Source organism: Colius striatus, chromosome 8 (assembly GCF_028858725.1).
Source record: "Colius striatus isolate bColStr4 chromosome 8, bColStr4.1.hap1, whole genome shotgun sequence".
In the NCBI taxonomy this organism is placed as follows: Eukaryota; Metazoa; Chordata; class Aves; order Coliiformes; family Coliidae; genus Colius; species Colius striatus.
This window is the reverse complement of record NC_084766.1, coordinates 28630245-28658233: the sequence shown is the minus strand read 5'-3', so window position 1 is coordinate 28658233 and position 27989 is coordinate 28630245. Positions and strand designations below refer to the sequence as shown.

General features: G+C 38.5%; 1 protein-coding gene across 1 annotated transcript; it reads right to left on the bottom strand.

The window, feature by feature from the left end:
* Positions 1 to 1771: 1771 nt before the first annotated feature.
* SMC3 (structural maintenance of chromosomes 3) lies at positions 1772 to 26478 on the bottom strand. The gene is made up of 29 exons (XM_062001488.1): positions 26351 to 26478; positions 22503 to 22578; positions 20950 to 20988; positions 20083 to 20150; positions 19649 to 19720; positions 19380 to 19459; positions 18762 to 18840; positions 17764 to 17881; positions 16783 to 16958; positions 16532 to 16612; positions 16090 to 16254; positions 15443 to 15564; positions 14805 to 15018; positions 13601 to 13704; positions 13259 to 13358; positions 12608 to 12768; positions 11697 to 11838; positions 10281 to 10431; positions 9168 to 9320; positions 7183 to 7334; positions 6804 to 6962; positions 6019 to 6126; positions 5516 to 5624; positions 4732 to 4979; positions 4405 to 4617; positions 3557 to 3748; positions 3216 to 3393; positions 2538 to 2644; positions 1772 to 2213 (listed from the first exon to the last, which is right to left on the bottom strand). Exons 1-29 carry the CDS (start codon positions 26363 to 26365, stop codon positions 2142 to 2144), a joined length of 3654 nt encoding a protein of 1217 aa, XP_061857472.1. The 5' UTR covers positions 26366 to 26478; the 3' UTR covers positions 1772 to 2141.
* Between the last annotated feature and the right edge of the window lie 1511 nt (positions 26479 to 27989).

Below are 27989 nucleotides of genomic sequence, written 5' to 3'. Positions count from 1 at the left end.
GATGTTTCCACCAGCTTGCCACAGTTACCCTTTTTCCTCCTGTGCTCCATAACAAACTGAATGCTAGACTCAAACCAGAGGAAAATTCCTAAGGCAGCTGAAATGATACAAGTTGTTCAGCTGCATTTGGGGTCTGTTATCCTGAGCACCATACAAAAATTCTGCTCTTATCTACTTCCCCTTTAATGAGATTATTTGATAAAATTCATGATCAGTCATAGATGGGTTTCCTATGACATGTCTCAATAAGTAGAGCAATTAGCCTCAGAGCCTACAAACTGCTTATGTCTTCCAAAACTCAAGCTAACTGCCAAGCAACTGCCCCAGCACTGGCAAGCCTGATGAGTTAGCTGAGTGAAGCCTGCCACTATACCACAGGCAAGCGACTTATCTGATGGTCACAGATTACAGATACTTCAAGTGTGTCCTTATACAGGCTCCTCAACCAGCAGGAAATCTGTAACTGTAGGTATGTGTCTGTGGGTGAGTTCTTCACATCCCCCTCTGGACTTAGAATTTACCTGCTTCACCTGCAATTCATGTGCTGCTCTTTAGCCACCCCAAACGCATATTCAGAGCTCTGTATGCAGAGGACAAGTTTCACATTTGTCACAAGTCTCACATATAAAGTCTGTTCACATGCTGACAATGTGGGGGGTGTTTGGGTTAGTTTGGCTTCAAGACTTTGTTTCCTGTTTTGTACCCTACTCTCTCTTCCCTGAGAGAAGGGACTACACACCTAGTGCCTCTCTAGGAACTACGGAAAGTTCTGCCTCAGGTACTATGGACTCTTCCTTCTGGCACAAGACTTACCGCAGGCAGTGATTTCGTACAGGATGACCACGCCCTGTGGAAGTTACTCCACGCCAAGTGTAGTACTCTTACCCTGCCTTGTATGGGAGTACATGCACTTCTGTGCTCAGGAGACAGCAATCAGTCCACACTCTCCTTTCCTGCACTTCCTGAAGTTCTCTGTGGAGGGCAAGGGTGCTTGCAGAGAAAAACCTATCAGACAGTTTTACTCCGCTTCATTTAAAGTGCCCTACAGGGTAAATGCAGTATACAAGTTCCCTGGTTCTCACTGTCCTATTTTAAAGTTACATAAGGTACTATTTAATGTGTGGGTTTTTTTAATGTACTATTGCAACACCAACTGATTCTGGTTTTACAGCTGCTTTGCTGTGTAAGAAACACATGGTTCATGGTAAAACCTTACATTTTCCACAGTAACATCACATTCTCCATATCCCTTTGCCACAAGCCTAGACAGTAGGAAGAGATTCATGTTTTGACTGATGGATTGTCACTTGGCTCAAGTTATGTCCATCTCTCAGGCTGAATGGATATGATGGAGGCTGAATGGATATGATGGAGGCTGAATGGATATGATGGAGGAATTGTCACCTTTGCCAAGGTGCCAGGAAAAGAACAAAAACAGAAGAAGGGGGTGGGATTTGTCTTGATACAGTTCTTGCCCTTCTCAGACTTTCCAGTACGTTCCAAAACTTACATTTTTTTCAGCTCAATGACACTACAAATTTGGGCAAGTGCAGTTTGGGGCAGCTCTATGCTGACACTGGTAATGTGCAAAAAAGGAGGAAAAGAGCAGTAAGAACGAATGGTTTTGTCTCATACTTCTGAAACATGCAGCTCATGACCAAATTACATTTACTCCACCTCAGTGGAATCCTCTAAAGAAAGACAATATAAACCACAAACTCAAACGTATACAAGTTACGGCAATAAAACCAATCATTTTAATTGAAGCCATTAAAAAAACCATGTGAGGCAATATAAATGATAAAATCATACTTAAGAAGGAATAACTAGCACTTTCTGAAAAGCTTTAAAACAGCAGCAGACACTTTACAAAAGATTTGAGGAAAGAGAATAAAATTTTCCAACTACAGTTATTGTGTAGAAAGGTTAACGTTAACAAGTATCTTATAAAATACAGCAACAGAGACAAAACGGATACTCAAGCTTCTTTGAAACTAAGCCTTCTGTGGTCTTGGTTAAAATGTATGTTTAAAAACTATTTTAAAACAAGGACTAAATACTTAATATTTTAAATTTACAAGTCTCTGGCATAAACGTAGCACTATACACATCTTCCAAACAAGCATTAAGTACAGTTTTGTTCAACCATGCGTGGTGTCATCTTCTACAAAGTCTTTGGCCATTTCTGCTGTGATCACATCAATATGACTAACCTGGTGGAATAAAAAGAGGTACTTGGTAACTCAGTTATTACAGTATCTCCTGTAGAATAAGAGGGACTTATTTCTGAAGGCTCTACAACTCAGCGTCATGTCTTTAATCAATCTCAAATTTCCTTGAAAGAACACAACAAGGGATATCTGCAGATATTTAAATTATTTTTCAGGAAGGAGAGAATTTTTCCTGAAGGCTGTGATATAACTAGAAATCCACCACTGAAATAAGACTGATTCCCTTTGAACTCCTGTTAAATCAAGGCTCAAATGCATAAGGTGATAAAAGTTCCCAGTAAACACCATAACTGAAACATGATTTACCTTGTTTCTGAATTTTACACCATAGAACTTGTCAGCTGACTCAAGCAGTTCAGGCCTAAAAGTTGTTGTAATAAACTGAGCATGTTCAGCTAGTTCCATAATCATATCTAAAAAAAGAACACAAAAATTGTTCATTCATGTAGTCTTTCAATAAAGTGGGACAGGTCTTAACACGAGATAGGCAAGGAGTTTGCTACTCTTTAACCAAACCCTCATTTTGAATAATGAAACAAGAAAACAACCCCACAAATCAAGAAAGGATCCACGCTAGGTTTTAAGTATTATCATTAATTCCAGTACCAACTCTGACAAATCCAGTCACTCAGCAAACTCAGTGGGGTGTTAAACTTCTGTGATGAATAACTAACAGAGTGAACACTCTCCAACAATGCAATGAGTTAAAAGCTCATTTTTAAAATCAAACCATGCTTCAAAAGAGGATTATTTCCACCACTCTGAAATGTAGGAGACCCTTTAGATGCAATAGACAACATAGAGCTTTAACCTATAAATAAGATTATGACAGCTTCAAAAGGCACAAAGTTCAGTTCTAACACACATGTTGGGATATTAAAAAATGTGCCTTTGTGATTTGAAGCTTCTATTTTAAACATCAGGGGTGAGAAGACAGACTGTCACCTTCGACCACAATGAAGATGAAAAAAGGTAGTTATTTACCTGAAACAGCTTTTCTGTGCTGAGCATCCAAGGCTTGATCAATTTCATCAAACAAGTAAAATGGAGCTGGATCACATTTCTGGATAGCAAATATGAGGGCTAGGGCCACTAAGGATTTCTGTCCACCTGAAAGTTGCTGCATTTCCCTCATTTCACCCTGCTTCCCCGTGAACGATACCTAGGAAAGCCACGTAACAGCAAGATGGTTTCAAATGTTAAACCACAACATCACTTGCTATTACCATAAACAAACAGGATCAATTAAACATTGCCTTTTAAAAATGTAGTCAAAGGCAGCCTAAACAAATACTTGGAGTACCGAAACACAAATATATCTTTACCCTTATGCCAACTCCAGTGAACTGGTCTACAGATGGAACACTGCTCTGAGATCCAGATCCCCTTTCACTCTCAGTGCTGCCTTCACCTTCATCCTGGGACTGACTGCCCTCCACATCTCCTTTCTTCATCACTAACGTGGCTTTGCCACCAGGGACTAACTTCTGGAACACTTCACTGAAATTTTTTGACACCTGAAAAAGAAACAGTCAATACAGAAGCTCACAGTGAAATCAAATGCAGACAACAGCTGTTTTTACATGATCACATTAAGTATCTGCCTCAAATGAGACATCTCCATTCATTCTTAAGCAGATGAAGAAGTGAGACACACACACACGATACACAGCTTGGTTTAAAAAAATCTAAGCCCACTAGACTTGTAATATAAAAAATGTCACTTTTTTTTTCAAGAAAACAGTAAATTTTAATACAAAACAGCAGCAAAGGCATCATGATTTCTTTCAGTAAACGTCCAATGAGATCGCAGTTAAGCAAATCTTTTAAGAGAAGATGTCACACTAAATTTGGAGGATGGATTTGGTGCAGAGGTTTTTTTTAGCAGACACTCCAGAGGAAAGGGTGTACATAGTACACACAGATTCACCAAAAAGAAATTTTTTAAGAGGTTTAAAGCAAAGCTAGCAATGTAATTCACCCAAGATGAGCTATTTAAAACACTAGCTTATTTCTTTCTCAGCATCTGTAAACCCCACAAAGCTGAAGTTAATGGTAGTGTCTTCTATTATTACAGATGTACTTAAAATCTGCTTCTTCCCATACAGCTGTCACATAATGGGACAATTTGATTTCAGCACCAGTGTCTTTATAATTGTTGTCATTTTTTTACCTGTTTGAAAGTCAGCTGAATAGCCTCATATTTCCTGAGCTCAAGGACATTCATCAGCTCCATGATGGATTTATAGCCCCTGTCCAGTTCCTCTTGTCTTTTTATCAACTTCTCCTTCTGCTCTGAGAAGTTCACAAACTGATCTAAAGCTTTCTTATTGACGTGACTGTATTTCTTCAGCTCAGTGTTGCATTGCTCCAGTTTGCGGAATAACTGTAAATGGAAAATAACAAACACAAAGTGACTTGCCATTCTGGCCAGGTTTGACACTCGAGATGCACACTAACACTTAAGGTCATGAAACACGAAATCAAACACTCTTATTACCTGCTTTAAACTTAAAGTCTGATACTTTTCAAAAGCCTCCTGCGGAAGTGAGCCCAACTCTCGGATTTTCTTCATGCATTCCTCTTTCTTCTTGAGGAGCATGCCTTGCCTGTTAGTCATTTTTTCAAGTTCTTTTGTATCATGGTTAATGGCATCCATGTGCTCCTTTTCCATGTTCTTCCAGCGTTCCATGCTCTTTTGAAGCTCTTTAATTCCTGCTTCTGTTTTGTCAATAGAATTATCCAGATCTGAGAGAGATGAGAGCAGAATTGCATAAAGTCAGAAATCATCCAGTCAAGTCTTTATGAAGCAAAAAGATCATCTAAGGAAAAAATATCCGTTAGGAGCAGAGTTACTTTTAAGACAAGAAACTAAGAATTCTACTAACAAACATACTAAAGCCAGATTAAATTCTAGGAAAAGAAGTAAAAAAAAAAGTTTGGGCCATACAGATGCAATTTCCTGTGTGATAGCAACTTAGTTTTAGACAGGTTAGAAAAAATTCAACACTAACTATAGAAGACCATGCTTGTATGAAGGTTGCTTCATAAGGACTGTGCTCTAAAGCCAGGAGTCTTATCACCAACACACACTGTTACTACAGTGCGCAACCGTGAGCCCTTTTTTATGGTAAACATGTTTTCAAGTAAGTTCCACCAATCTATTACAGCATATTTGACATTAATGATTACTTCTCATATTACGGTCCATTTGTAACCCAAAATACTTGTGGACTTTCAAAACTCCAGAGAACTTTCTTTCAAAAACACCTGATGCCACCAACCGTCTGATCGTGCCAGTGTATCTTTCACTCGTTTGTTGATGGCCTCAAGCTCTGATGTTGTGGCTGTAAGAACCGTCCCACCTTCTGTTTCTCGAAGCTCATTCAGTTCCTATGGGACAAAGTAAATGCCACCAAGCTTCAGCACGGAGTGGAACAAAAGTGTAAGCCAGACAAACAAGTCCACTTCTGCTACTTTACATATAACCCCATTAAATATCTTAGTAAAGTTTTAGAGAACAGTTAAGATATTAAAAATCTGTCATTGTGATGGTCCTATTTATACATAGGCCGTGTATTTAGGATTTGTCAAAAATCCACATGCCTAAAATAGTATGATGAAATTTAATCAAAACACTTAACTCAGCTTTTATATAGGGAAGGAAAACCCACCCCAGAGAACAAAGGGTAACAAAAAAGTATTTATCAAATGATTAATATGCTAAAGCTCTGGAAATAGTTTGCAGAAAAAGTTTGCAAAAGTACATTTAAGAGAAAATCCTTACTTGTTCCACTTGGTCTAAGCGTTTTCTCAGATTCTCATTCAGGTATGTTTCAACTCTTGTGATAATGCCTTCTAGTTTAATTCTCTCATTCAAAAGCTGTCTGTTTTCCTGAAAAAGATGTAAAAGTGTGTTAATTGCCTCCTAAACAATAATTTTTCCCTTGTTAAAAAAAAAGGTAAGACAAAAAAACCCCACCACTCTTCACATAATTCTGTGTATTAAAATACTGCACAATTCTTTGGATCATTTCTTTAATTTTCACAGGTAGAAAGAACCAAATAGAAAGCACTTTTGCAGCTGTCTAGGGAAAAAGTCAACCATACAGATTGGTAAGTTTCTGAAATTGTTTTAGCATCTGAATCCAATTCTTAAATCCAGAAGAGTTTTAGTGAATTATACTTAGAAGCAGTATTTTTTCAGCAACATGCGCGTCACACAAAGCCTTAGCTTCTGTCTCATCTACCATGTGCCTAAAGGGACTGTTTTATTTTTCCACACTGCCTCATTCCGTTCAGATATCTGTGTTGGAATCAGAGTTTCCTTGCTCCTACTCTTGCACTTTACAATTGCAAACGGCACGACTCCCACATGATATCGCTTGCAAAATTCACCCGGTATTTGGGAAAAATGTGCAAAGACATTTGCAGGTAACTCCAAATGTGCCTGCCTAACACTGACGGAACACTAGTTGCACTATATTCTCAGGTGACTTTTCATACAAAAGGACAAAAATCAGTTTATTGGGAAGAAAGGTATGGCACTTAATGGCATTTTCAATTCCTTACTTGCTGAAGTTGTCGAATTTCATCATTGAGAGCATCCACACGTTTCTGATCGTCAAGACTGAGTTGAGACAACAAATCGGTCCCTAATTCAGCTTTCAATGATTCTCTCGTTGACTCCATAGCATGTAAACTTGCCTCCAAGCTCTGCAAACTGCGTTGCTGTGGAGCAGATGTTAGACAAAAATCAGTCCTCGAAGTGCTCTGTAAGGTTATTTGAATTTAACTCTTCTGTTTAGAGAAACGCGTTTCTGTGCCAGATTTCTAGTAATCTCTTTGTATTTCATATAATGATGTTAACCAGAAAGGAATGGGAGTTTATCAGTAACAGTAATGAAACAACATAAAGCCAGTAACAGCTTTCAATACCCCCATACTATACCTTAGGCATAAACGTCTTCTCAGACTGCTGCCTTTTCTCCTTTAGCATTTTCATCTCTGACAAAATACTGTCTCGAGAGGCTTTGAACTTTCTCTGCTGTGTCTCTATTTGCTGCATTTGGTTCATTAGCTGGTCAATCTCATTATTAATCCATACCGTGGGCTAAGGAAAACTCTGTTTTAAAAGGTTTGTTTTCACTACTATTTTCAATTTTTATTCTGTTTGGCATATTCAGTATCCATCAAATTAAAGAATACACAAAGAAAAAATCCACAAACCCAAAATATTCAGTTGCACAGGAAAAACCCAAGAACTATTAAAAAAAATAAAGGTAACATAAGTACACCTATCCACACCAAGAACAATCAAGGAAAGCTTTACTTAGCATTAATTTTACAACATGGTACTCAGAACAACATAAGGATACAGTCACTCACCTACCACAGGGGACCTCCTATCAGTTAGATGAGTACCCTACCTACATCCCCTATATATCCCTCCTCAAAAAGAAATTCAAGTCTCAAGATTTACTTTTAAGATGGCAAGAAAGATTTCTCAGTTCCAAAATAGTACTCCTGGTTAAAAGTCACCTCACACTGAAACCAAAGGGTCTAAAAGGTAATCGGGGAATTTAACTACAAGTAGCAAGAATTCAAGCTCCCATTCACTAATGCATACTGGGATTACTGTTAAAGGATGTGTGCAGAAACTAGTTTTAAAACCACATGCCTACATATCTATGGTTAAAAAAAAAAATAGGGAAAAAGAAAATGCCACACTTAAATACTTATTGATACACAAATTGGGTCCTGCATGTCACTCAGGTAACAATAAGAAGGTGAAAGACATTTGTTATTGCTGGTGCAAGTAAAGGCACTTGACAAATGCAGACTGAGTCATGTTTAACAGATCATTTTGACATTTCTCCCTGACTGAACAAGATACAGGTACATGCTTTTAAAATTTTTCTAATCAGCTGTGGATCTGAGCATCAGGTTCAGTGTTCTGCTTACCTGCTACCTCAAAAATGCCTCTAAATGCACTGTTGCAGGTCAAAAAATAAAGGAGATCAGTTCCAAGGACAGAGTGACCTGGATAATGGAGAAGAAAATTCTATAGAACTTCCTTGCCTCCAAATTCTAGATAGTGGGTCTCAAAAAGGCATCATAGCATAACAGAGATTCAAGAAAAAGGTAACAGTTATTTGGATTTTTGCACAGAGACTGAAAAGGCCAAGAGTGACATGCAACTCAGAGCTTAATTATAATTAATGCTCTCCCCATCTCCTCCCCACAGCATAAGTGCAACTCATCAATCCAGGACACAAGTACTAAAAATATAGCATGAGTCAGAAGGAGTAGTGAAGATTAACAGAGATAATACTAATATCTGGTCATAGCAGTTAATACAATGAACTCTAGAGGGAATAGAAAAGCCTCATAATTTAGAGTTTAACCTCATCTCTAAGCATTAAACCACATCAAGATCAATCTGAACAGGGACAGATTACTAAAGCTCCTTTTTTCCTAAAGCCTACAGTGCCAGCCACTCTCTGAATGACCTATTGGAAAAGGTGAGCTTCAGTTACTATTTTTCAGTCAGCTTTCCCCAGTATGGAATTTTTACCCAAAAATTAACAGTAGTGTTATAGAAGATATTTCTTAATTGGTTGCACTGATCTAAAAAGGATTTTTTTAAAAAAGAATGCAATTACAGCACATAAACAATGAATGTTTCAAAATTTGTTACTTCCACTAGCTGTACACCAATTGCCACGTGTTTTTGTTTTACCATTGATCTCTTTGTTACTAAAATCCCTACAGGAACATATAGAACCAGGTTGCACAACCAACACTCAAAACAAATGCCACAGCTATCATGTAACATTAACAAAAGTCAGTCTCCTGGTTTCCATCTATTACTGTAACTGTGAAACAAAGGCTTTGTCATCACACCCCCTTTCCCCAAGAACAATAAAAGGATATTTTCAATATTCCTGCGTAAGTTTTCATTGAGTTTGGCTTCGAGTTCACCAAGTTCTTCTTCTGCCTTTCTCACGTCTTTCTGCAACTCAAGCCGAGACTTCCTTGTATCATAATACCCTCCAGTCAGAGCACCACGATGGCTGACTTGGTCACCTTAGAGCAGGACAGAACGAGACTATGAACCACATGCCATAAGCTCTCTATAACCTTCAGAGCACTTTCTGCAATACAACCTAGCAAATTAACTACGACATTTCAGTCAACCTACAGGAGTGTTGCATCTGAATCAGTAATCATGTATGTACGATTACAGCAATTAGGGAAGTACTTATTTCTGTATGCAACTTAATGTACATCTCCTTTCTCAAAGTCAACACAGACTGCTACAATCTCCTTTAAGCATTAGCTAGTTTTTGGTTGGTTTTTAACTTCTGAAATCATGTCGCCCGAATTAAAAAAAAACACTTGTAACAAGAGGAAAATCAAAATGTCTAGCATTATCAATTTAAAAAAACCCTAAATCACATTTGTGAGAGAGAAAACAAAAGAGGCTGAGTAACTAGCAGCACCTGTGGCTTGTAGAGGATGCTGCTACTGAAAAATTAATCATTTCCTCCTCAGGCACCCTTAGCAATTTTTTTTCAGATTATGACTTTAAGGACAAAAAGACAACAATAAGCCTGCAATGAATGTGTCTCCAATTAACCAGAGATATAGTTTACTTCAGAGAATGTAACATATTAATGTGTGTGGTGGGCAAATTACACCTCGCACTTATTGGTAATTAAGGCCTTACACTGAGACTGGAAAACACCACAAATAATTCAGGATGACACAAATCAGATTAATACACATCTAACTTGCTTTATGATTCTCAGGATGAAGATACATAGCTACTAAGTTTTAGATCATAGGAAAAAATTGACAACTTATAAAGAAATTATGTACTTTTACGCACTGTACTTAACCAAGTGCCACCTTGTACATCTCAGTCAAGTATAGTAATATTTAAAATAACCTTATTTTGACAACACCAACAGACCACATTTATTGAGCCTCACATGCCAGGGATCCCATTTGCACAAAAATAATTTATAAAAGTACAATATTTACCTTCTAGAGTAATACAATCCATAGTGAAAGCTCTGGCCAGCTGGGTAGAAACTTCCATGCTACGACAAATTAGAGTCTTTCCAAAAACATGTTTGAAAGCTTTGTCGAATCTTGGATTGTATCTCAGTTTACTGATCATAGGAATAGCATCCTGAAGTGACAAGAGATTTTAATGAGAAGAACATACTGACATAAATATGGCAGTAAATTGCAACTAATTCATATACAGAATTCAAGAGAGCCCTAGAAAAAAAGAAACTACCATTGAGAGTAATAATAGAAAATACTCTGGCCTTAAAAAAAGGAATTTCTTAAAAAGTTTTGCATTGAGTCGATTGAATATTTACATTCGCTTCACAATCAATAAAGTTTAAGAACTAAAACGTATGGAGCTGTGTATATCATTATTTATACACAAGATGTTAAACTCTGAACTCAGAGCACAATATTGTGGACGAAACTTTGGAAATAAACAGCTGTGAGCTGGTAGAAGGAGATACACTGACTGAACACTCCCAAACACATAAACGCTCCAGGGAAATCAAGTGCAAGATTTCGCAATTTTAGCTGTTACCAGCTAGGTTTTAGCCTTAAGTCAACTAAGAGTCTGCCAGGAGTCTCATTCGCGTATTAAATTGCTGCTGCAAAAAAAGTTGAGCAAGTATTATAAATTGGCAGTAATTTTTTTTCTTCCAAAAAATTAGTCCTTTCTGTAGAGAGCAGGACACAGCCATTAACATGGGTTTGCTAGTAAAGCCTTCCCAAAGTAAGCACACTAGATGTCCTGGTTCTTTCCTATTCTTTTTCCTATGTTTATCTGAGGAGAAAAAAAAAAAGGAAAAACACTCCTAATTTTAAGGAACTAATTCTACCATGATTGTTGTAGGAAGCAGTGAACATTTACAATTAATTTACTATTAAAATTTCAAATAAAAGCAGACACTGTCTTGAAATATATTTCAGAATCACTTTTTAAATGGTTGTGACTAAAGCTTTATTTATGCATTTTTAAATGTGAAACAACAAACCATTGCCAGTAACTCTGAGAAATTGTCCATGGCTGTAACATCTAACACAGCTCTTCAGCTTTTGTTCATGGCAGCATTTCAGCTTAAAGATTTATAATTCAGTAATTCAAGCAATTATGGATTAATAGGTTACAATAAAATTCTACTTCTTTTCAGTATCACTTATTTACTTAAAAGGTGAAATTGAACTTTAAAGAGATAATACTTGATAGGAAAGTATTTTCCTAAACCAGACTTTATGTTGAGAAGCATACATTAGAAGTATTTAATTGCAGATGTACAATATCAAAGCAAGTGGTGGGCAATAAGCAATTTACACAAACAATTCAAAACATGAGGCTTTGTAATCATGAAGTGGAGGAAGGCTCAAAAAGAAACTCTAACTCACATTAGTCTCAGGATAAGCAGTATCTCTGACATCCAGTTTGTTCAGAGGGAGGAAAGTAACTTCTCCAGGGAGGTTCATTTTGTTAAATTCCATTAGGATCTTTGTGCTGACCTCATCAGAATCCACAATGTGATAAAACAACCTAATTAACAAGTCCAACAAAGAAGCAAAACTTTACTATGCTAAAAGCACTGACACATTTGTATGGGACCAGTAAGCATGAGGGTACCACTACATGACTTAACAATATACAGCTGGGTTGCATTTTCTCTTCAAGTCTGAGACTTGGAATATGCAAGTGGATACTCTCTATTCACTCATTAAAACAGAATCAGCCCAGAACTGCAAATGGAGACTGATCACATGAAAAAACAGGCACTTAGTACTGATGCAAGACACATTAGACACAGACTCAAAACTCAACTTTTCACGTAGCTTTTAAATAGCAGATTTTAAAATTCAGAGACCATTCTCATCCATGAGATTATTCTAATGCAAGTAAAATAATTCTTATTGTTACGACTGAAACATCAGCACTGCTTACTCTAGAATTCTCTAAAACGGAATACACCATCCACTTTACTCAATACAGCTCAGCATCACCACCAGTCCTTACGGTAAAAGTGTGTAAGTCTGAGGCCTTTTAGCGGCTCTTTGTTTGGTTTTGGTTGAGATTTTTTTAGATAAGATCAAGAGCAGCCAGGACTAATTTTTAAACAGGCAGAATTCTTCTCAGTTCCTTCTCAAAGGGGCAGTAGTTTGAACGTGCTATATAGAAGGCATTTTGACAAAAAAAAGCATGAGAGCTCAAGTTCAAAAGAACAACATTTTCAGCAACAACTGGCACCAACGACTTAACTGTAACACAGCCGCTGCTTTAGCTCGAGTAACACTGAAGAGCATGGAATTACCTGTTCCCTGCTGTAACTTCAACACAGGTGTAGAAGGCTGGTTCACATTCAAAGTTGTTCATCACAATGCCATGATAACCATTCAGGACATGCTGGTTTATGCCTTTCCGACGGAAGTGCTCCAAAACTTTGTTTATGCTGTCTATACCATTCAAAATAGCCTGTTAAAATAGAACTTGTTATTGTACTCAACTTGTAAGATGTAGAAAGAATATCTATTTCACTTTAAACTTTGTCAAAGTTGTAATGTTTTTTTGACAAGTTCCTGCTAACCAATCTACCCAAATATTTCAGTCATTTGTTTTTCAGAGTGGGGTTTTTTGGGGTTGGTTGTTTTAGGGTGGGGTTTTTTGGTTTTGGGTTACTTTAAAGCATAAAGATATTCAAAAGATATCCTGGCAGTATTCTGTTTCTACATCTCCTTACCTCTCCTTGATTACTTTAAGTTTACAAAACTTCAATTTCCAGGCAGTTCTGGAGCTATATACATTTTAAAAATTCAACTTACAAATATACTTAATTCATCCTAATTATGACAGTAAGACCTTGAGCAAAAGAAATCTCAGTTATATCCTTCAGACAGGACTATGACTTGTCCTTTAAGAATGAAAAAAGCTTCTACAAGGAACTCACATATACAAGGTATCTTACCTTTCCTGTTGCTGCTCTGAGAAGCTGCTGTTTCTTTTCTAAATCCTCCCGCTTTGCAGCAAGAGCTTGTTGTTCAGCATTTTCTTCTCTCCACAAATAACTACAGAACAGAAATAATTGCAATATTTTAAGTGTAAATTAAGTCTGAATGTATTATTATTATTATTACCATTATTATTACTATTATCATCATCATCATAGACTGCTAATTTAACAGAAAGGCAAAGTGCAGGAGTCCATACATGGCTTTATTTAAAAACATACCTACATGCCATGTTAACAACTACACAGTTGGGATCCTTGACATTAACTGATTCAGACATATTTCAATTAATTACTAACTTTCTTTCGCTCTGCAGTTCATCCTTTTTATTTTTCACTTCATAGTATTTTCTGTCCAGCTCTTCAACACGAGCCTTCACTTCATTAAGATCTTGGTCCAGTTTCTAACATAAAGAAAAGAACAGTATGAAACCACAGAGCTCTCTGTTCAGAAATCTTTCGTTCACTCAAAACTAAATTGCTATTTAGAATTCAGAAAATTTCTACAAGTGTTTTAATCAATTTACAACAAATTGCAAAACCACAAAGAAGAAATATATCTTTGTAAGGGAGCAGTAAGTAAAAGGTGAAGTTATTAAGTAGACTGGAAGGCAGACACTGAGCTGAAACTGTGCATCTGGGTATTACAGTGAAATTGGCTCACTCAGGCACGGCAAGAAACCGAGTCAAAACAGTAACTGTCATATACCTAACCATGCGTAGTCATGCTCTGAAATAACACTGGTGGTAAGAACATACACATTAGGCTTGGAGGCCACACCATAGTTAGTCAGAAATCACAGCCTGCTCTCCAGCAGTACTGGTACTTCACCACAGCTGCTGTGAACAGTGGTGCTGTCGAAGCCAACACACAGACATCTTCCCTTGCTCCTTTAACACATACCATTCTTAAAGCAGCTCAGGGCTAACACTCACAATGTTTTCATAGTTATCTGGGTACACAGGGACTAGCTGTGTTCTCAAACCACAGACAAGTTTTTCCAATCTAACTTTTCAAGCTCTTCAGTATGTCTGCCCAAGACACCTCCCCTTTGAACACAACCAAAAGATATGTAACAGCCTGAGAATAAATTGACCTTCCATAAGGAGAAAGAGAAAACCAAAACATGTTTATAAAAGCAATCAAAAGCCACCTCAAATTTAACCTTTCAATTCTACAGAATTCCAATTAAGCAGTACAATATAAACAGTGATAAATGCCATTTCTCTCATTCACCAACTTGGGCCAAACACTTTGCAAGAAGCACTAGAGACAAAGTCAATCTATTGGGTGAAGTTAGCTCCAGTGCTAAAGGACTTTTAGAGTTTATCTGCAGATGTTTTTAGTAACACATTTTTAAAAGACCACATCAAATCAGAAAGCCTCATTTTCCTTGCAAGTAGGCACTAGAGCCTAATTGTCTGCAAATATATTGAGTGTTTAACCCTTCTCTCATAAATATTGAGAAGCAATCAAAAAAGGTTTTTAAGTAAGGAAACTTACACTGTACTGTTCCAAGTTTTTCTCCTTGTTTGCCTCTGTATCCTCTAAATCCTTGTGTATAGCTGCAATCTGCCGCTTCTTGTCATTGATGGCTTGATCTAAAGACTTGAGTTCTTTCTTTATCCACTTATCTCTCTCTTCTTTGGAAGTAAACTGGCTTCCTCGACCTTGTTTTGCATAAAGATCTGTTCTTTCCTGCGTAGCCTGGGCAAGTCTATTTTGAGAAGGGAAAGACATGCTGTATTACAAAGAAATCTTTTATTATTAAGAGTAAGCTTTAAGAATTATCATAAGAATTATCAAAAAAGTATCAAACTGGGCTTTAAAATTTAAGCATCAAATCACTAATCAAAAATGATTGGATAATATACTGTAAAATCACCCAGAAGACCTTACAAAACAAGAATTTAATGATGAGCCACAAAAGTAGTTAAGCTAAAAATTAAGTTCACCAAATACCGTTTGCCCCACACAACAGAGGTGGCTTTTTACAGACCATCTATAAATACATATAGCTACCCCATGCCCAAGCAACAAGTACAACACTGAGTTAACTGCACATATGAATAGTCTTAATAGTATCTTGGTTTTGTTTTTGTTTTAAATGCTTTGACTCCCCATTGTAGAATGCCACAAACCTAGCAATCCCCCTCTCTTCTTTTTCTTTTACACTGTTGAATTTCGGCTCCGTTTCTGCTAATTCTTTCTGCTTCTCCTCGATTTTCTCAAGAAGCTTTTGCCTCTCTTTTAGAAGTCTTTTCTGAAAGTCAAACAAAGCAGTATTTAAAAGTAGGTAATATCAAGAACTGTATTATTAGATAAATATATGTTTCTAAAGGACAACTTAACTGCGAGATTGCAAGATGCCACTGCTTATCTGATACTATGCTGTTTCAAAACTTAACAGAAGTGAATTCAGCAAAGGACAACAAACATGGAGGAAGTACTCTCAAGAAGCTAAACTATGTAAGCAAGGAAGGTCTGCATGGGTCAAACAGTCAAGTTCAAATGAGTGCTACACACAAAATCCTCTTTCCCAATAGCTGCAGCAATTAACAGAATTATAGTGCTTTATTTTGCAACATGCAAGATGACAAGTGAAGGATCATAACACTGGAATGTGTTTACAACCCCTAGAAGCACATTTAAGATATCACAAAAAACTAAGATACCTGTATGACAAACCTCAGAAAATAATGAAAGGCTGCAGTCTAAAACCAGAACTTCACTGGCACAAAGTAGCATATTTGTATAGTAACGTTAAGACTTCACCACTGCCACCTACCCTTTGTTCACTGTTGCCAGCTAATTCATCCTGCAGGTCTTTAGCCTTCAGCTCCAATTTAGTCCTTTGTTTAATCTGCTCCTGTCTTTCAGCACTAAGTTGTTCTTTCTCTTCTTTCATTGCCGAAATCTTTGTCTTCAGTTCTCGAACTTGCCGTTCTATCTCCTGTGCAAATTTAAGTGTGCAAGATTTTAAACACTGCATTCACGTTTCAGTATCTATCATAAACTCACACGATCATTATGAGGTAGATTAAGATACACAACAAGTGTGAAAAACTTCTTTCCAACTTGATTCCAAACAAGGTGAAAGTCAAAAGAGGGTGAAAGCCCAAAATAGGACTTAACATACCTTTAGAAACACCATCCCCTAGAAAAAACAAAACAAAAAACCCCCACAAAGCAAAACATACCCCTGGAGAACCCTTGTTAAAAGTTTTTACCTCCATTTTATCTCTAGCATCTTGCTGTGCATCTCTCAACTGCCTGGACTTCTCTCCACTCGTCTCTCGTTTGGCAGACAGCTGTATGGAAATAACACCAATGGCTTAAGTACCAAGATACTGGTTTAGTAGCACTTCAGAAAGAAAATAACGTGTTAAATTAATGAAGAACCCCGACAAGATACTACCACAGACCACAAGATGTTGGCAAAAAGTAAATCAACATCTCACATTGTATTAAGATATTTTACCTCATCAAGCTTCGCTCTGGTTTCATTAAGCTCCTGATTATAAATGGTGTATTCTAATGCTCTCCTCATTTTATCCCATTTCTGGTACTGAGCCAGTTCTTCCTTCTCCTCTTCTAGGGTATGCAGTCGCTCTTCAATGTATTTCAACAACTCATTGATCTTCTCTCGCTTGCCCTCTTTAGAAAGGATGACAAGATTGAAGTTCAGTTAAATGCTATAATCCATTCACATAACTTTAAAGCTATTGAATCCTCTCCAGTGATTAACATTTCTCCACAGTTATGAAACGTGAAAAGGAGTACACATGCTCAGAACTTCCCCAAAAAAACACCCTAACAGCAGACATGTTGATATTAGTTATGTAAAGCAACACAAGCATGCACTCTCTTGGCTCACACACTTGAAATAATTATAGAACATACTACATAAACTTCAGTGTTTGCATAGCAAGCAGGTATCCTGATTTTTGGATCACTGCCAGCTGACATAATTTGTGTGTTTTCAACAGTATAAATATCCTTGCTAGCTAGTCTAGTTAAAAAACCCACATGAAGTCACTTATTAAACGTGATCATTTTCTATAACTACGTGAAAGGAGGTTGTAGTGAGGTGAGGGTTGGTCCCTTCTCCCAAGTAACCAAAGATACACTGGCAGAGGCTGCCTAGGGAGGGGGTGGAGTCACCATCCCTTGTGGTATTTAAAAGCCACATAGATGAGGTGCTAAAGGACATGGGTTATTGGTGGGATGGTAGTATAAGGTTAGTGGTTGGACATCTCAAAAGGTCTTTTCCAACCAAAACAATTCTGTAATATCTTTTGAGATACTTAAAATTCAAGAAGGCAGCATGACTTGCTGTGAATCATTTAACATACCACAAATAAAATCTATGCAGCAATTAACTTTACTGACAAACCCATAAATCTTTAGAGTTAATGGAATCACTGTGGTATAAAACATAAGTGTCTTAAAACTATTTTACCTGTTTCTTTCATTAGTGAAATACTCTCTTCCTTACGTTCATCATACACTCTGGTACCAGCTACTTCTCTTAGCAACTTCAGTCTTTGAGAGTCAGGAGCTGTGGCCATTTGGTTGATCTGAAAATTCAAGATCTATGATTTCAATAGCCTGCTCTGGATGTATGGCTAACCACAACAGGTCAAAGACTGCCCTGTCTTTGCTGGGCCTGCAAATCTGCCTGAGGTTTTGGCAGGAAGATTCAGATACTTAGTATATTCCATACTGCTTTCATTTAGAGACAATTGCTTTAGAATGGCAAGCATTCTGCTTGTAATGGATTTCATTGGTTTTCAAATGCTACCAGTTATAGCTAAAACTCCAGATGCCAGTATTACATAAACCCAAGTAACCATCACCTGCCCAAGATTATGTTTGGAGAAATTCAAGCTCAGTCTTCCAACTCCTGGTGCTAAACCAAATACTTTAAATGCCTCCATAAAACTAGACCAAAATGGAGGGTTTAGAAATATTTTAGGCCATGAAACATTCATTAATCCAACATTAAATCAGTCACACAGGCCATGCTGTAAGCCCTTTCCCTGCTCTGTGTTCACTTTTGGTGTTTCCACATATTTCCATTCCTGCTCTACTGACAGTAATTTTAGTCTCTTAAAATTCACTACAATTGCTTTATGGCCTCATCTTAAGGCAGAGAAATCTATGAATTTACACTGAAATAGTCATAAAAATGAAGTTTGCTTTAAGGTATAAAGAAAAACATACAATTGCAAAGATTTACCAGGAAAGAAAACTATTCTCAATATCAATGTGACAGACATTAAAACTTTTCTCCCAAAATGAACATAAACTACAAAACCAGTAACATTTGCAAAAGCAGCATCTACAAGAACTGTTTCAAACTCAAATGGATTTAGGTTTTGGTTTACTTTTACAATAATGGAACTAAGTTTGGCATCCAGGAAACAAGGTGCTCTTATTTGTGAAAAAGAATCTTACCTTTCCTTGTTTGACAATATAGTATGGATTGCTGCGAGAAAATCCAGCACTTTCAAGAAGATTCATTACATCATTTTTCCTAAAATGTTATTGTGAATCAATTAAAACATAGCAAAAGTAACAGCTGTAAAACTATCACAAGTATACATCACATATTGTAATCACTGTGTGATGCATGCTCTGAAGAAGCTTCTCTATTTGATAACAGCTAGTCTTAAAACAAAGCAGGAGAATAAAAATGCAAACTATCTGAAATACTATAGCATTGGAAAGAGATTAAGAAAGAAGCCCCTCAAAGCAAAGAGAGGACAAATACAGGTAAATATATCCCAAAGAAGGATATGAAACAACCTAAAGCTTGATAACTTTTCTGTTTTAAAAAGCCCTGAAATAAAAACTATACAAGTAGCTAAACATGACATTAATGAATGGATTCAACTGTAAATCTAAACTCTGCTGCCTAGTGCACAAAGACTGAGGTCCTTGCTGTCAAACTACCAGTACTATTACACTATTGAACTAATTGATTTCAGGGTAGAGATGCAAGTGTTCAGTTTGACTAGAGAATTTTACAGAAATATAGTTAATCTTGTTCAGTTAAGGAAAAGAAGTACCTACGTCACCATTTTCTTGTCTAAGAAATATTGGTCCTTCTTGGCTCCAATGACTCTGCGAAGTGAGACTTCTTCTTTATCGATCTTAAGAAAAAAAACCAAACAAAACAACAGTGAATTTAACTGTTTGCAGTAGGTCTGGATAACTAATCTAGAATGTTTGGAATTACTGGCATTTTTTATCAGAACTGACTCAAAAGCAGTTACCGCACCGAAGACTTCTATAACACGAGGCTGGAATGACCACCTGCTGCAGTAGTGTATCCAACTTACCGGTAACCTGTTGTCTGAATTGTCAAAAATGATTTCCACAAATGCTGAGATAACACGAGGACCTGTGCCTTCCTAAGAAAGGAGATATTTTGGTTAGATAATTCCCAAATTATTTTGAGCTCATTCATCTCCCTTTTGGCCTGACAATCCCACTCCCCCTTTCCTTCCAAGGAACTGAAAGTCGAAAGCATCTATGTAAGGTAAAGTACATTTATTTTTTATTCTGAAAATCTTGGCTACACGTTCACTGGGGTGCATTATCACCACAGTCTATTACTTTGTATTTCCCTCTAGCCAAAGGCAAACAAAACAAGTTTAAGGGTGCTTTCAAAATGTCTGGCTTAAGATAGCTACAGCCCAGCAATTTACTCTTTTTGTAGTAACATACAAATGTATTAGCTTATTCTTTAGTCTTGTTATACACCTTCACTTACATGCAACAAAGCCAGTCTCTGCTCGGGGCGAAGATGACTAAATTCATCACTGAGGACAAACTGAATTGCTGTAATAAAATAGTACAGAAACAGATGATTTACTCTTTCATTTTGAGATATGCAGCAGTTTCTGTAACTCAAAACATACTAGTTTACTGTTGTGTAGTACCGTCATGCCAACCCTAGTAGTTCACAAAGGTTCTTCATTAAAAGCTTTAATCTGATGGACCTTTATCCCTCAGCCTGTTGTACACCAAAATGCCTCTGAAAAAGTCTCATCATTGTCACCTTAATATCTCACTGCATAAGGATTAACAATGCTGCTTAAGTAGGGATTCATGAGCTTTCCTCTACAAATACCTACCACACAGGCTAAGTTAAAAATATTGCTAAAACACTTAACAATTTATAGACTACCATCACAAAGGCCACTTGCCTCTGACCAACTTCTCCATTGATGCCTTCACCCTACAAAATCTCCTTCCTAACCATACATTAAAAGATCATATAAGCTGTGCCACACTGCTATGGAACCAGCTTAGAATTTCACTACTAAGAATGTTTAAAGCAACTGTAAGTATCACAATCAGCTTTAAAGATGGGTGACTTGTAGAATCAGTTTCCTCCTGTAAATACTTTTTTTGACATCTTAGAAGGCCCTTAGTAAGAGAAGTTGAATACCAGGGAAAAACCTGAAGGTAAGTATTTAAAAAGTGCATTGAAAATTATTTGACAGTGATGAAAGGCAGATCTCAATCTGTGCTACTTGTTGGGAAGGAACATTTGGTAAAACAGCTTCTGGCAAAACCGAAGAAACCTGGTATCATCAGCATCCCCATGCAATGATACTAAGAAATCCATGCTTACCATAAAAAAAGTTGCTTTTTCCAGATCCATTTCTTCCCACTGAAAATTAAACCACAAAATATAACCTCAAGTTGACATAGGTTAATGTTGCAATGTACATAAAATATTGCATATAAATACTCAAGAACAGAAACCAAACATAACACAAACAAAATCTCACGGGAAGGATGCAAACTTTGTAGGTGAATGAATCACTTAGTCAATGTCTGGAGAGTGGTCCTTTAATCCCCTCAAGCACATTATAATGACATACAAACTCCAATTCTATTCCACAATAAGAACAACGGTTAAACCAATCCTATTGATTCCCATCCTTCTCTTTTTAACATTGGCCTCCCGGTGGGATAAGAGTAGACCTAAATCCAGTTCCTCTGATCCCAACATACTTTTTTAATATCTAACAAAAGGAAATCACTTGCCTGTACATTCAGGTTGACTGTATAAGCTTCAGGTGGAGTATGAACTTCTTAATACTTCACTTGCTAATTCAGCATTTGTTTTAAAAAGACTGGAAAAAGTATTGTTTCTATTTTAAAAATAAAGGTATAGCAATATTGCACTACACTAGCATACAGTAATCTTAGTGTTTATTCTGATGTGTTTCAACCTTCAAGACCAATATATGCTATATGAATTTCAAAACTTCTTGCCTTACAGCAGCAATGAGCATTCAAGGCTTTTCATCCCTTGCTGCCTACATGCCCTTTGGATTCACCTCATCCTCAAAACTACTTGGAATTAAAAGGGCAAAAAAGGCTTTATTAAATTAAAAGGCTTTTCCTGCCTTTTAAAAACACTAATAACTAACTAGAGTTTTAGATCTTGATGATGTAACATTACATAATTCATTACATTTAAATCATATGCCTGTTTTTTCCAGTCTCAGAGTAAATCCTGGCTACTAAATTTTTTCTGTACAAAATTGAGTTTTCTATCAGGTCAGGAGTCTGAACATTGCTGCACAATCTTGAAAAACACCACAAATGACAGGGCAGGCCCAGGCATCCATGGACAATAATAAGAGACATGAGAATGGTGGACAACTACACACTATTAGATTACGTGTTACTTATGAAACCACACTTTGAAACCTGTACTTTTTGACAGTCCATATTCCAAAAATTCTTTCTTCCAAAGCTGGAAGAAGGATCTCTGCAGAAGTTTATAGTAGCTGATGTGCTTACTTATCAAAAATGATCGCACTTGCACATACACTAAAAGAATTCCACACAAATTCTGTTGCTGTTCCTGCAAGGACAAACATTAAAGAGGGGTTGACTGACACAGAGATCTGCACATATGAAGGAGTTTACAGATCTCACTCAATTTCTGAAGACTCAGACATACTATTGTCACAGTAAAACTGAATTTTAACGTTTACTTTGCTGTAGGTGGATTGTGCCTTGTGATACATTACAGACAACAGTAGAGAAGTTTCTGAAACATAGTCATCAAATGTAGTCAAGATACGAAAAGCTACAAAGCACTCTAAAATGAACATCAGCTGAAGTAACGGTGCAACTCTAGTCAGTGTTACAAGCTTCAGAACTTACCAATCACATTGTGTTTTGAGCTGAACGGGTCCACAATAGTTTGGTCTCTGTAGCTTCGAAAGCCCTGAATGATTACCTAATGAAAAGAGCGAGTTATTTTAGCAAAGTTCTCTCTGTTCTTGAGCAGTTTTTGAACTCTAAGATTTTACAGAATGTTTACATCAATTACAGTACATTTGATTTCCCTCACCTTTCCTGCACCCACCCCAATTTCTAGCTCAAGATCAACACCTTACATCATAAAACCTTCCCCTCACCTACATGTCACTTTAAGGACAGATTTTTTTCTCCCAACATCACAAGAGACACTGGTTACTTATCTAGGCCAAAGCACAGTGAACATAGTGCAACAAACTACACAGAAAGATGTTTTTGCATCAAACATTACATACAGGAACAAAAACCCCAATAAAACAAGCACTTATCCTAGTGGGGCTAATTTTCATAATACAATCCACATAAAGTGTAAGAATTCCATTTGCAAATTCTCCAAATAGAGCAACTGCAGGCTGCAATAACTCCACCAGACTATATACAGGCAATACAGTTGAAAATTGTTTTATTGTGCAATCTAAAGGCAAAAGTGAAAAAGCACACTATCTTGTTTTCGAGTGGATTCACTTCCTAAGTAAAGACAAGTCTACACAACTAACTTCAGGAGCTACAGAGCAAACAGCCATCTACAAGTAGCAGGTCAGGCTTCAACTATTCAATTGGAGTAGTGATTTGCAGTTTGCTAGGAAGAGTAACATACAAGGTATAGTCTGACAATATACAAATACTTCAGTTCTGCATAGCAGTGCAACCAATTCACTTCCAGTACATGCACTACAGCATTAAGCAACCTTTTTCAAACCTTAATGCTGTGCTGAAAGACTACACATCTCTTCGTCTCTGCTCATTAAAACATCAGAAAGATTGCAGCCACCTCAAAAGTCTGGATGTTTGTAGATCTTTCAGCAAGAACACTTACAAAAGGAGTAGAGTTGACATTTAATAGTTACATCCTTTACCCAACTCTTTCCCAACAAAAGCAAGATACTGTTAAAACTATGCCAATGTTTCACCATGATAGTTATCAAACTAAGAATTGCTTCTTAGAAACCACAAGGCATGTTATAAAAGATACACCTCAATATTATTACTGCCGAAGTTTAGAATACAATTATTTAGACTCAGTTTTGTTTGCAAGGTTTATGGTCCCATCACAGCTTTCCATTTTTTTGAACACGTCATCTTTTTCTCACATCTTCAAGTATTAAAACAGCCCACACTCCAGGAGATGAGCATAATACCTGGTATCTCAGAAGCACACAGAAGACTTCAGCAATAAGTCTAGAAGTAGTACTGTAAACATTAAAGCGAGCTTTTCTCCCTAATGCAAAAGCCTATGTTAGCTGCACCCTGAGCAACTCAAGAAACAACTACCTTCAGAACCACATTCTCACTCTGCAGTGTTCTAGTAGTGCTACACAAACAGTAGGGATAAAAACATTCTGTCTGTAAAATTTACTAAGCAGAAGGCTGTGAGAAGTGCCCTGATTTATTCTTATTCGCATCAACTTCAATCTTAACTCTTTCTCCCATTATGTGACAGCCCATTATCAAGGATTACCACTGAAAACTCTTAACCATTTGTTTGTACTAATGGATTAAAACCATGAAAATGCCATGTCAGCAAATCAAACACTGGAGTTCGTAAAAACAACAAAGTGAAAGCTTAAAGGCATTAACTAACTTTTAGTCAGAAATCACAGAGCTGTTCTATTCCCAGACACTACGGCTTCATTATCAAATATTGTTTGTAAAATCATTACTGGAATCTGAAGCCAACAATTTGAGTATGCAGAAAATTACTAATCCTTCACCATCAAACAGCAAATCGAAGCTACAACAGCTATTTTGCAAAAGGAAGTCCTTTTTTATTACAAAACCCCTAGAACAGCTAGCAAACAATACTGCTTCCTAGCTCACCTGATTTCAAGAGAAAAAAAGAAAAAGAAGAATGGGAAAAAAGTTTGGTCTCTAATATTTTTACTGTTTATCTATAGTATTCTAAACAAATCCAGACTGCAATAATTCATGTACTTTATTCTCATAAGAACCTGAAAGCCTCTACAAAAACGCAGAAACAACCAATCATTATTTTTTGCATATTCTTGTAGAGGCACAAACTTTTAACATCCCACATAGTCAACACACGCAGGCACCACAGGAGTTTGATACTGGCAGACTTAGATCATCATTTCCTCCTCCAAGTTTTTTCCTAGATGACTTCTCACTTCATCCATAGAATCACAGAATGGCATGGGTTGGAAAGGGACCTTTAGAGATCATCTGGTCCAATCTCCCCTGCCAAAGCAGGTCCACCTAGATCGGTCCACACAAGAACGTATCCACCTGGTTTTGAAGACCTCCAGAGAAGGAGACTCCACACCCTCCCTGGGCAGCCTGTGCCAGGGCTCCCTCACCTCAACGGTAAAATAGGTTTTCCCTATGTTTAAATGGAACTTCCTGTGGTCCAGCTTCTTTCCCTTACCCGGATACAACAGAAAAAAGTGATGCCCCAACTTCCTCACATCTATGCATCCCCCTACTCTGAAATCTCCTAACTTCTTTATTGCCTTGTACAGCCTTTAGATTACAACTTAAATAATTTTCATTTTCAGACTGCAGAAATGTTTTCTAGGAAGCAACAAAATAAAGGATACCAGTGGAATTAAGTTCACCTCATGTGTTTTATTCTCATGTTCAGACCTTAGTATGCTCTCTTCTAGAGCTCCTCAACGGTACTGCCTATCGATCACCTACATTTCTTTTTTTCAAGATGAAATTCATTTCCCCTGTTCTGACTTCTAGTCTGACTCCATACATCTTCCGCACTGTTGACTTTTGTGCAATTCCAATCTGGAGAACACGAATTCTTATTCAAAGTCTTTAAAGCAATGTGTGCACTTGCAGTGACAGAGTGATTTACTAAAACAAGATCAGAAAGCAATTAAAACACTCCCTAGTCAGCCAAACAGTTGACGAAAACCAGATTTATATATAGAACATGCATTTTTAAACATGAGTGTTTGGAAAACGTCCATATGAGGACCTCATTTTTAACTGAAGAATACTGTAGAATGCTTATCCATGATTAATTACAATAGGTTAAGTGGTCCGTGCCCGGGGGGGTGGGCGATGGCATCATCAGTATGTAAACATTGACTGTTGTTTCTCCCGGGGGAAAGGGCAGATAGAACCAGTTTGAATTCAAACTCAAAGCAGTCACATTTCCTCCCTGAAACCACATACAGATTGAATTTTTAAAAAAATAAATAAATAAAAAAGAAGAGCACCCACAACTTTCTGCAGCTGCAAGGTGCCGCCTGACAGCTGAGGAGAGCTCTTTGTGTACGAGCTCCGTGTGAGTGCGAGCTGGCCTGGAGGGCTGAGACACCAGGGCTGCCCCATCCAGAGAGTCCCCAAAGAGCCCGCGAACAAGTTCTGGGGACAAGAGGGCAACACACCCGCAATGAATGAAATCAGTGGCGGGAACAGGGTGAAAAAAGGCATACGCCAGCCTGCACATCGGATCTGCTCCTTTGCTGGGCAGGGGATGCTTCCCCACAGTAAGGAGCGCGGTTTAGCCCCCCAGGAAAGTGGCAGACCAAGCAAAGGCCTTCGGGCCCGCCACCAGCCAGCGGGCCTCTTGCTGAGGGCCGAGATCTGGCTCTGCCGCCCGCCCGGAGGTTAAAGACCCCCTCACGGCCAGGGCAGGACATAACAGGCCGGGCCAAACCGACCCAGCCAGGCCCAGGCCGCACCGCGCAAGGCGGGCGAGTTGGACCCCAGCGGCTTACCTGCTTGATGTACATGTCTGCAAATGACGGGGGAAGTGGCCGCCCCGGTGCGTCCTGCCGTCGCTCAGCCCGCCCTCTCTGTTTCTTCCCGGTATGAACGCTCGGCGCGACCTCGGGTCCCCGCCGCCGCCTCCTCCCGCCCCCTCAGCCCCCCCAGACTTCCCAGCACTGCGCCCCGCTCACCCCTCACGCAAACAAAATGGCGGCGGAGCCTCCCCCGTCTCGACCCGGCGCAAACCATTCAGCACCAGATGAAAGGGGAGGTGCGGAGCGGATGCTCTCTTCTCGGCTAGAGAAGGGACACCGCAAAGGACAGTAAAGAGTTCCCTTTCTTTCAGGTTCTAAAATGCCTCCATTGGCCTTTTGAAGGTACTCTTAAGGGGAGAAGGGAGGAGACATCGCCTCGCCTCATAGTATGGATCCCCCCAGGGAGATGGGAAAAGTGGTTTCGCCCCGCGAGGGGCGGGTTGGGCGCCAAAGGCAAGTGTGAGGGGAGCGGGTGAGAGTGGCGCGGCGGGAGCGGGCGCGGCGCTGCCGCCCTGCAGGGGGCGCTGCCGGCCCGGGGCCGTGGGCGGTTTGGCGCCATCAGAAAAGCGCGGCCCGCGTCGCCCAGAGCTGCCCTGAGGGAGTGACAGAGGCTGCGGAGGAGTTTGCAGCAAGTGAAACCAAGCCCTCAGCTGAAAGCTTTTTATCCAAGGATCTAAAAACCCAACAAAACCCTGAGAGCAATGGCCCCTTGCCCATCGCACCCCACTCCCGCAGCCATCCCGCCAGGCGCAGCCCCCACAGCTGTGCAGGGCCAGCAGCTCTGGATCACAAGCCCATCTCTAGCTTTTTAACTTCTTTACATCCAGTTTTGCTCTTTGTTACCGCTGTGTCAACTCCAGTCCCTCCAGCCAGTCACCACAATGTCGGGTGGGACAGGACCGAGCAGCCTATGTGGTGCCCTGTCAGGCTTCTCGCCTCTGAGAGCCCAGCTGTGTGTCCACCACAAAAAGCTTGGCTGAAGACAGATACCTGCCCAAGTTGAACTAAGTAACAGCAATGGTGCAAAACAGCCTGGGAAAGCAGAAATAATAGCTTGAGTCTGTGCCTTTGTGTCCACACACACACACACACGAAAAGCAAAGTGAAGGAAGAGAAACATTAATTTCCTTCTAATTTTTTTTGTTTCAGTTACAGTAATTTCAGGTGTTATTGTGATAACAGTAGGGACACAACATCTCAGAGAAAACACAGTTTTCAATTTGACAGTACTCCTTCAAGAAAGGAGCTGTAGCCAGCCTTTCTATACATGCCATAGAATTCCTGTGGGGATCCTCTTAACGCTAATAAAAATTAAACTCAAACACAACGGTGAACTTCCTACCTCTCCCAGAATAATAAGTGGATGAATTGCTCTCCTTACTTAAGGGGGAAATCTCAACCAGTCTTAACTGCCATGCAATTGAAATGGTTTGCTAAAGGCCAGTGAGGGGCCTTTTGTAACAGATTTCACCCTCACCTTTAAAGAAGTGATTCATTGTTTCTTCTGAAAGCACAGTGCTTAAAAAACTAAAGCCTGTAATGATTGCTCCACAAACAGATTCACAATGGAAAACTCTTTCTATTTGCATTTTTAAAATCCCTTTCATTTTAA

Coding starts and splice junctions, on each gene's coding strand:
- SMC3 (XM_062001488.1), bottom strand. Junction 15,019..15,442: donor GAAGAGAGGGGGATTGCTAG/GTTTGTGGCATT, acceptor TTCTCAAAATAG/ACTTGCCCAGGCTACGCAGG. Junction 2,214..2,537: donor GTGTAAAATTCAGAAACAAG/GTAAATCATGTT, acceptor TTATTCCACCAG/GTTAGTCATATTGATGTGAT.